This window comes from Poeciliopsis prolifica, unplaced genomic scaffold (assembly GCF_027474105.1).
Source record: "Poeciliopsis prolifica strain line A6 unplaced genomic scaffold, Auburn_PproV2 SCAFFOLD042, whole genome shotgun sequence".
Taxonomy (NCBI): domain Eukaryota; kingdom Metazoa; phylum Chordata; class Actinopteri; order Cyprinodontiformes; family Poeciliidae; genus Poeciliopsis; species Poeciliopsis prolifica.
In genome coordinates, this window is record NW_026562417.1 from 2,251,224 (window position 1) to 2,261,641 (window position 10,418).

The window sequence follows — 10,418 nt, forward strand, 5'->3', positions numbered from 1 at the left end:
TATATATATATATATATATATATATATATATATATATATATATATATATATATATATATATATATATATATATATATATATATATATATATAAACTTCCACAAATGTTCATGTTTTTTGTCTAGAAAATGCTTTTTTCTATCTACAATGGCCCTAGTTGATTGTCGTAGGCTCTTTGTATCAAGCGCAATAAAGAGTGAAGGTGTAACATCAGAATAAAATGAGAAGAAATTGAAACAGTTTGAATGTTTGTTTCTTTTTATTTGCAAATGACAGTGTTTGTTTTCCTTTCTCCATAGATGACCCATGGTGACCTCCCAGTTTTGTGTTGTGCTACAGGAGACCAATAGATGGCACTGTGTACTTTACAGCAATTTCACTAAAAAACACTAAAACACACTAAAAACACTGAAACAGAAAAGGCTTTTAACAGACTTCCAACTGTTTTGTTCCCCTTAAGTGCAAAATATTCCCTTTACCTTGGATGTATGACTGTGATTAGCCCGGATTAAGCAAATGAAAGGCCAGTGGTCTTCTATTAGTGGTCTTGGATTCCATTTGTTCAGAGTTAATTGAGCGGTCAGAGAAGGCACCTTTTGTCTAAAACAGAACCAGGCAAATTATAGTCACGCGTCGCCTGTGAAGAGCTCGAGGTTCGCCTCTGCCTCATCTCATAATTCAAGTCAAACCATGATCTAAGCTGTGAGCTCTGTGGTGCGATTATGGAGAGCTGGCAGTGTCTGCTGCTGCTGCTGCTGACTGCAGTTACTTTAAGGCCTTGCCCCGGAGAGCCGAGGGGAAATGATGATGGCGTCGACCCCATCTGCCTTCTGAGAAATATTTACAGCAGGCTGCTGGTGAGGGCCGAGCCGTTTGTCAGGGACTCTGCGCTTAAAGAGCTGAGGCGCCCAGCGGACCCTGCAGGCACACAGCAAACTGAGGGCAGAGTCGGCGCTGATGGGCCGGTGGTGTTTACCAAAAACGGGCAGATCCAGGGCGTTACTGTGGATAAGGCCTACGTATTCTACGGGGTGCGCTATGCAGACCCTCCAGTCGGTGCCTACCGCTGGAAACCCCCGAGACCTGTGAGCCCGTGGTCTGGGGTCTACGATGCGTCGTTCCCTCGGCCAGCGTGCATGCAGGTCTGCAGTGGATCCGAGTGTCCTAAGAAGGTGAGAAACGCAAACATCTTTTGTTCACTGCTGGGGTACTTTTGTGGGGTTTTAGTATCTAAATGCGTTTTTCACATTTTCTGAATTTGTTTGCAAATATACATATATTTTATTGGGGGTTTATGTAACAGTTTGCGCAAAAAAAAAAAAAGTAAGAATGTACGGCAAAACAAATTTTCTAAACTTTTTCTTTATAAAAATCTAAAGTGTGGCAAACATTTGTATTCATATCTATTTATTCCCCCCACGTGTGTAAATCTAAGAACATCCTCAATGTGTTTTGATTCAATTAAATATATTGATCCTAAAAGGAAAGTAAATGTTGTACAACGTAATAATTCAAGGTTCTTCAAAAGGTGTAGTAGATTCTGATGGCTGTGGGTAGGAAGGATCTCCTGTAGCAGTCTGTATTACAGCACATTTGAAGAATCCTCTGACTGAAGGCACACAGTTTTTCTATGACAGTCGTGAAGAAGATGCTCAGGGTTGTCCATAAATATAATACATAATAATACAAATGAACAGCATACACAACGTTTGCTGTGAAATGTAATATTTATTATGTATTTATAGCAAATGCACATAAGTGTCAAACTCAGAAAAAACAAACTAGATGAAGAAAGAGATGGAAAAAAGTGGACAGAAGGAAAACCTGTGAATTTGTGTTTATTTTAAGATGCAGTCATTTGGTAGCATAGCAAGAGCTAAATGACCTGCGTCCCAAACAGGTCAGCGAGGACTGCCTCTTCCTCAACATCTTCGTGCCTCTAGATCTCAACTTCACCTCCCCTCTGTGGCGCCCCCTGCCCGTCATGGTGTGGATCCACGGGGGTGACTTCATAGCCGGCTCGGCCTCCAAGCCCGTGTATGATGGACGCTTCATCAGCAACTTCACTCGCACAGTTGTTGTGAACGTGGAGTACCGACTAGGTGAGAAACACTGGTGGTGTTTTAGATGTTTCTCCAGAAATGTGTAAAGTTATACACATATAGTTATATGTGAGCACCAGAAAGCAGGGGAAATGAGTGGCCTTCCAGCAGGCTGGAAATGGGGGCATGTGATTGGTTCTTTGGAATTCAGAGGAAATGAGCGTTTTGTCTAAGTTGATTATGTTTTGTTTTGTGTTTTTTTTCTTTTTGCTGATAATGCAAACTGCTCTCTGGTGGAAGGGGCGTTTGGATTCCTGGTGTCTGGTAAAGATCCTCTGTCCTCTGCTACGGGGAATTACGGGATGCTGGACCAGCAGGCAGCGCTCTTCTGGGTGCAGCAGAACATCGCAGCGTTTGGGGGTGACCCGAGCAAGGCAAGCAACAATGCACACGGTCACACACTAATGGTTGCGTTGGGTAGCCTTCCAACATACAATATTCGTAACACTTAGAGAATTGGAATGCAATTTTCTGAAATAAAAAGTCACAAATAAGCATTTTTTAATAGAAATATACATAAACTATTCTTTGTTGTTCATATTGAAGGTGACTTATTATGCTTCCCTGAACAGGTTAGGCTAGACAAAACATGTTTGTAATATTTATTGCACAGAATCAAGCTTAGATAATAAGATTTTATTCCGCTCGGTTCAGCCTGTGGTGAGCTTCTTTTAGTTTAGGGTCTCTGTCACTTTAAATGCAGATAAGCTGCTGCTGGCAATGCTTCCCTCAACTCGACGTTTACGCTCACATGTGAAAAAGAGTATAAACAGAGGGAACCATGCATGTTTGAAAAGCAGAAGTGGAGCTTCCAGCACAGCCGACAAGAATGCAGCAAGTGGTTTCTGGGTGGCAAGTCATCAACAAAACACTTGTGTTGTACAGCAGTAAAACCAGCTGACCAAACGTGCTGGAGCTACACTGGGGTTGCTCCAGCAACTTAAAAGTGACTTAAAAGTTGGAAGATTTTTGAGCCACCTTGTTTTCCAGACATCATAAAACATCTGGATTTTTATTTTTTTCACCATTTGGGTTGTTTATAGAAGCAGTTGATACCTGAATGGAAAAACCAAAACGTGCAAAACATGAACTTTGCATAACAGGTCCACGTTAAATAAAAAACAAATAGCCTCTCAAACTCAGAAATTGGCTGAAAACTAAACACAGCATACACATGTGTTGCAGATTTTCTTATCTCGCCTCATTTTGTGGTTAAGGTCACGATATTTGGAGAGAGTGCCGGCGCCCAGTCGGTGAGTCTTCACTTGATGATCCACAGCAGCAAACCTCTGTTTAAACAAGCCGTCCTGCAGAGCCTGCCCTTTTCCATCCCACTCAAGACCAGGTAGGAAACCCACATCTCGGGGTCAGCCACGCTCTAAAAACAGAATCTGATGCCTTCGCACTCACTCAAGGAAATCCACGCTGCACCTAGCCCTCTTGGTGTATTTGGCACGCCTCCGGATTACTTCAAGCTGCAGACTAATTTAGTTACCCCCTGCCCCCCTATCTCTTTCCCAGACATGACGCCCTGAGGCTGGGGAAAGACTTCGCTAAAGAGACCAACTGCTCGGCGAGCGACTTCGTCTGCCTGCTGTCTCTCGCTCCGCAGGCCGTCCTGGCTGCACAGATGAAAACAAGTAGGGCGCCACAAACCCCCACCCACCCACCGCCCGAATTTAGAGCTGCCCACACACTTACATAAGTCAGACAGCAGGACACGGCATGTCTATCTGGGAAAGATGATGAAAAGCTTTTATTTATCTTGAGTTAGAGGAAGACAAAATGGGTTAAAGTGAACTTTTAGCCCCTGAAGGAGCCGTTTGATGGGTTTTACTGCCTCACAGCAGAAAATGAATGTCATCTATCTATGGTTGGCAGGTTTATTGATCAGTGTCTTTAAATCCGGGATTCTGCTCTGAGAGACAGTTTTCACTTTTACTTTATACTAAAGAAAATAGAGAGAAAACTCTCCGTTTTATTAGCCACTTTAGCTGTTTTTTCAAAGCAAATTCAGAACCATACAGGTGTAGCTGGGGGTTTTGTTGACCACGTTTCTCCAAAACGACATTTTAATTCTTCTGTTCAGTTTGTAATAACTATTGCTTCCTGCTAGGACTGGGCGAGAAATCAATATTATCAATTAATAACATTTTCTGTTTTGGAAAATCAAGATTTTTTTTCCACCAGCATGCTCGTTGGGCTTCCATAGTTCACAGCGATGAGAGCAGCCATCTTTATTTTTACAAGCATGTTTTACAGCTTCTATTCAGGTGGATTTTGTATTATCAAAGCAAGGTTTGGGGAATATTTTCTGCCATTTCTTATTTTGAAATCAAGAAAATAAATTGATTGAAATTGGAAATCAAATTTGGTATGATTTTATTTTTAAGCCATATCCCCAGCCATCACTCCTGCTAATAAAAATCTCTCTTTTTGTATTCAGAACAGTAATGTAGTTAGTTAGCTTAATGTGCCTTTCGTAAGGCTCCTTTCTCTGTTTTGAAAAGCTCACTTCCACGATTATCTATTTATCACTATGGTGTTCTTTCCGTTCGCAGGTTCTAAGGTCGTGAACCCGTTCAGGTTCCTGGAGGTTTTCGAGACGTGGGGCCCCCACATCGACGGAGAGCTGATTAAAGAGCAGGCCATCGCTGCCTTCCAGAAGGGTGACTGGCAAAAAGAGAAGGCACTGCTGCTCGGTGAGACAACAGCAGCAGCAAATTTTAATGTCTTATTATTTTTCGTCCTGCTTCCTCCTGGACTCCCACAGGTCCTCATTAAAAATCAGTCGATTGCCAGGAACTCTAAAGTCGGTGATGTTCTTTTGGAGCGACAGCGCTGCAACATTTGTTCCTCTGGACTGTTTTCTGCCCTGCAGGAACAACCTCTGAAGAAGGAGTGCTGTTTGTTTACGGCGTCTTTGGCAAGCCAGTGTCCGTCGTGGAGGCCACTGTGTACATCGCGGCCATCTTTAAGCAGCACTCTCTGAGGATCCTACACAAATACCTGCCGCTCTACAAGGAGGCTGACCGCAGAAACATGCTAACGCAGGTAGACGAAGCTCAGCTAAATCCTCTCCTTATACACCAGGTTCAGTAGGAATCTGGCACGGTTAGAGAAACCTAACTGATTTAACACGGACTGCTTTGGACTTTCCATTTGCATTCTGAAGAAATTTAAAGCTAAATCTTTAAACTAATCCAATGCAGATGAATCCAATATGACTAGATTAAATCTAGTTAGAAACAGCATAATAAAATAGTAAGAAAAGAACTGAATCTCTTCCTTTCATTCTGCTTTTAGGGTATTTCCACACCTGATAGTTCAGTTGACTCGGTTCATACACATTCGAACTACACCAAAATTCACTTGGGTGTTTTAGTTGGACCAGAGGTTGGTTGCGAATTCACACCTCCCCAAATAAACCAGACTTTATAGACATAAACAGTGGAGTTGGATTAAAGCGGCCTAAACGGGGCTGGTGTGAATGCACTCTTGGAAACGCTAAAATAAACAAAAAACTTCCAGCATTCTCCAGTAGTCAGCAGATCAGACTGTCTGAAAATGGCCTGCAGTGGGCGCTGTAGCTCTAGCTCTGCCGCTCCAACATCTCTAACCTTGAGTGACAGGCTGTGCTTTTCCCCCTCTCCATCATTTGCATGGATGAAGCATGCAGACCACCTGAAGCCAGGACGGTTGTCTGCTTAAGATGCAACCCTGACTGCTGCGCTAAACAGGGACTCCATTCTCATGCGGGTCCTTGGTGACGGGTGGGATCAGCTGTGGAATCACAGTCAAGACCACGGCCTCACCAGAAGAGGAGGCACTCGCTGTCACCTCCAGAAGAGAGTTGGATAAAGACACGGTCTTTCAGAAACGTCCAAAGTCCGTGAAATTAGCAGCTCCTATTCAAGTATTTTCAACTCAGATTATTTCTGTCATGCTGAGTCACTACTACAGCAGAAGAAGACAGAGAGGTAATGCAGCGTCCATTTTAGTTCCAAATTCAGTTTGAACGAATTCGGTTCAACCTAATCCAATCATATGGTAAAATTTAGGATTCAGATTTATGGACCAATAATTTTCAGGGACTTTGAATTCTCATCGGAGTTATATTTTTTAGCAATTGAGTTCAAAAAATGAAACTTGTTTTGTACATCCGTTATTCAGACTGAGATATTCCACTGTCATTTCTATTCATTTTGTTGACTGGTCTAAATAAACTGTGGCATTTCTTGTTGTTTTTGTACAGACCTTTTCCTTCCACTAAACTTTTCGCAAAGATACTTGAATAAATTGCACAGCAAATTATTCATATTCTTTAGCAATTAACCTTTTTATTGATCAAATGTTTTAAGAACATGGCTACAGTGCTGTTGGAATGTGATTGGCTGAAACAGACCCCCCAAAGTGTGGGGGTCTGTTCATAAGGCTGTAACAAGGAAGCTTTCTGATTGGTTGCTGATAATCCAATCAGATAGATCATCTATTAAAAAAGACATTTGTGCTTTGAGATGTGAGGGGAGTCTTAAAATTCACACACAAATGCAGCCCCAGAAGCAGCTGGTAAATCGATATATATTTGTGTTTGCATCAAAAATAGAAGTGTGAATCTCATTCCGTGCGTTTGTGAATAATGAGACTGTTTTAGCTCCATAGGAGTTGGTCTTAAAACTCCTCGTAAATACAGTTTTGTCTGTACTTATGTCAAATTTGTAGGCGTAGGAGAAGGTTTGAATTTGTAATTATCATATTTGTGAGGTTGAAGTTAAAAAGCAACAGGACATAACTGCAAAAAGTTACTACTAAGAGCTAGTGATGCTCAATATGAAGGAGTTTAGGTGGTAATCTTGAATTAAATATGGCATTATGCATTTTGTACAAATTATAAGTTGTGTTGGGTTGCTTAATTTCTTGCAAACCGCCGCAAGTTTACCATTTGACCAACATGGCTACCTCTCAGCCTTATGTCTACTTTCATCACGTCTCCTCCCCGATGTGGGTTGGTATGCCAGCATTTTCTGTCTAAGAAGCAGTGAGATGGTCATGTCTCATCTGCGCATATAAGCCCAGTCTGTGTGATGGGCCTTGATGTTCTTTAGCTTTAAGGCTCACACAGAGTCAGTTTTCCACTGGAAGAAGTTTTTCTTCTCGGAAAGACGAGACTTCTATCTCAAAGCTGCATACTTTATGTCTACAGAGACCTGAGCACATCAATTAATCATGATTTCTGTACCAAAATTATGCCCCGACTTTACACAGCCCTACAAAATGTGCATTTCTATTATTCAGTCACACTTGGCTGGTCAGTGAGGATGCTGGAGCTGCAGCCAGAGCTGGCCTCACTACATACTCCTCATGTTAATGTGAATAAAGGACACTTCTCCACAGGAACTGGGGTCAGCACACTCACTCGCTAGAATATGCATTTGCACGCCATGAACCGAGTGTGACGGACTTTAAAAACTATCTCTACATTATTACACATAAATATTCCTGTACATGTGATCTTGCCTAATTTTGAGTTGTGTAATGTTCTGTAACCAGACACATTATGTAAACGATTTCCAAATGACATATAAAATAAAAGTTGAGAAGAGGAAGGCAATGTCTGTAGCCTGCAAACGTTGAATCTTAGAAATGTAGTAAATTAGAAATAATTGACCAAAAGGTTCAGAAAACATATTTAGCTGGTTTGTTAGCAACCAGCGAACAAACAGGCCACATGCCGTTTTTTACATGAGAAAAAGTTTGCGCAAGTAAATCTTTGGAGCTCCACCAGTTACAGAGCTACCAGTAAAGTTTTACTTCCACTTCACAATAAGTCATTGCAATGTTGGTCTGTTTCAGAAAATCCAATTAAACTGCTTTGAAGTTGTAATTGTAGTGCACTGTATGTCGGCATGGATTAGAAGTCTTGTGTGAGAGTCTCTGCCACTCGAAGGCAGGAGTTGTTGCATAACACCGGATACCCACTTGATATCAGGATTCAGGTGCAGAATGTGCCTGTTCCGAGTTATTACATTTCATCTTGAGCGAGTTTGGAGCAGACATGAGCCTAATATGAGAAAAGAGAGAGGGTGTATGTTTGTGTGTGTGTGTGGGTTTGTGTTTGTTTGGGTTTTTTTTTCACTTTTTACAGGAAGCCTGTTTGTGTTCAGGTGCGAGATGTGCAGCAGTGTGGGCGCAAGTCGCACACTGCCCAAAAAGACACACTGGTTTCCAGGTAACAGGCAGGAGAGAGGAAGTCTGGTTTCACTTCTGTTGCTTTCCTTGAGGCAAGAAGGAACACCCGATTTTTATTTTTTATCTCTCTGCCCCAAGCTCATCTTCCTGTAGGAATCCCACTAATTACTTCTGCTCACACTGTAGTCTGTGGGACCCGATGGACTTCTTTTTTTTTTTTTGACAGATGCTTTAATAATCAATAGACGAATGCGGGGCGTTTTATTGCCCAACTTGAAACTGATCACAATGTGCAACAAGCAGAATGAGAAATTAAAACCCTGAAATAAGGTCAAACCATATTTTAATTATGGATTTGGTACCATTTTAATTATGGCTGTAAAACAATAAAATACAGAGCAAATATTTTTGCACCTTTTCAAATAAAGCAAATGAATATCCAGCAATAACTGGACATTTGCTGCAAAGCTCAAAAATAGTTGTGCCAATGACGGATTGAGTATAAACAAATCTGATGTGTTCTGTCCCAAGAACATCATTCTCACAGACAAGCTTTGTGGTTGGCACAGAATCTTTAGGCCTTTTGGAACAAAACAAAAAGCCTAAAGATTCTCAACCCCATCCATGATTTGGTACCAAAGAAAGTCTCAACATGACTGCAATCCGAACGCCCAGCTAAAGTGCTGACGAACTGGTTAGTCAACAAAAATATTGTCATGTAGTGACCGAGCCAGAAAACAAAGAACAAAAAATATCTTACGCAGTATAGAGAGCACCATGCGCATGAATTAAAAAATGTGGTCCAGCTGTCCCATTTATAACGGCATGTGGAAAACCCTGAACTTAGGAAAAACCATGTAACAAGCTGAACTGACAGAACAGTTTGGATTTTGTCACTTAGATTTACTCATGCTTTTTGTGACATTATGTTGACCAGAAACTAAATTAATCATAATGCTGGGGTTAAACCACTTATCTGAGTCCGTTTTATTTCTCATTTCAGATTGTCACCGATTACGTCTTCCTGTGTCCAACCAGGAGGTCGGCGCGTGCCGGAGCAACTGCTGGCAGTCGGGCATGGATGTACGTGTTTGACCATGTGGCCTCAGACCGCAGTGTCTGGTCCGGTCTCACGTTCTGCTATGACCACGTCTGCCACGGGGCAGAACTTCCCTTTCTCTTCGACTCTGCCCCGGTGGCCAACTACTCCTTGACCCTGCCTGAAAAGCTCCTGTCTAACCGGATGCTGTGCTACTGGGGGGCTTTCGCACACACCGGCGACCCATCGTCAAGGGTTCAGCAGACGGTTTTCTGTCGCGAGCAACGTCTTCCCGTTTGGCCACGCTACTCTGACACCAGTGGCTGGCTCGTCATGAACCTGACGGTGCGGTTGCATGCGCAAGTCGGAACCAGGAACCATATATGTGACTTCTGGGACCAGCTGGGCATCTACTAGCTGGTTCCAGCTGGTACAGAGAGATTAGGTTGCATCTCTATGGACAGCATTTTCAAATTTCACAACTTAGGAAAGAAGCCAGGAAACTAAACTTGTTCAATGAAGATATCCAAACGTATTTTATCGTCTCTTCCTAAGACTTTGATAGTGAAAATCACGTGAACAAGAAAGAAGAACAATACAAATGACTTCTAGAAATGTGCAGGGATGCCATTTGTGTCATAATCTGTGGTGTGCCATGCTAACTTGACCCTACCATGCCAAAGTCAACATACAATAGGTTATCAACTAGTCAAGTAATTTTATGCAATGGCAGTAGCGACAATGCAATGGTTCTTTCTATGCAACAAAACATTGTCAGAATAAAGCTGGACAAACAAGAAGTTATAGACCTTTAAAAGTAAAATTATTAGACAATAGCTTTTACTTTGTCAATTAGACTTACCCATGCTATTTCCTGTCTAGTTCTTTCATTTCCTGTTTATCACAGAATCTGTCTGATATGACAAAAAATTTAACTTTTTAGCATAATTAATGAAACCTAGTGACAGTATCCTGCACCAATCTGTGGTATCCGATCCTTGACATTTTCCAGTGGGGGATCCTCCTTATATTAGACCGGAAGATCCTTTGACTTACGGTCATGCATCTTTGACGTTTTTGCTTGAAGCT

At 41.9% G+C, this 10,418-nt stretch overlaps 1 protein-coding gene across 1 annotated transcript; it reads left to right on the plus strand.

Annotated features, from left to right (window-relative positions):
• Positions 1–645: 645 nt before the first annotated feature.
• Positions 646–10,187, plus strand: LOC129376252 (cAMP-regulated D2 protein). The gene is made up of 8 exons (XM_055055807.1): positions 646–1,171; positions 1,900–2,101; positions 2,342–2,475; positions 3,319–3,446; positions 3,623–3,741; positions 4,663–4,803; positions 4,983–5,155; positions 9,294–10,187. The coding sequence occupies exons 1-8, from the start codon at positions 722–724 to the stop codon at positions 9,744–9,746; spliced, it is 1,800 nt and encodes a 599-aa protein (XP_054911782.1). The 5' UTR covers positions 646–721; the 3' UTR covers positions 9,747–10,187.
• Positions 10,188–10,418: the final 231 nt, after the last annotated feature.

What these genes read in the sequence shown, in the direction of transcription:
- LOC129376252 (XM_055055807.1), top strand. Translation starts at nt 722, where the DNA reads ATGGAGAGCTGGCAGTGTCTGCTGCTGCTGCTGCTGACTGCAGTTACT. An exon ending in GATCCGAGTGTCCTAAGAAG is followed by an intron (nt 1,172 to 1,899) that starts GTGAGAAACGCA and finishes CGTCCCAAACAG; the next exon opens with GTCAGCGAGGACTGCCTCTT. An exon ending in AGAGAAGGCACTGCTGCTCG is followed by an intron (nt 4,804 to 4,982) that starts GTGAGACAACAG and finishes TCTGCCCTGCAG; the next exon opens with GAACAACCTCTGAAGAAGGA.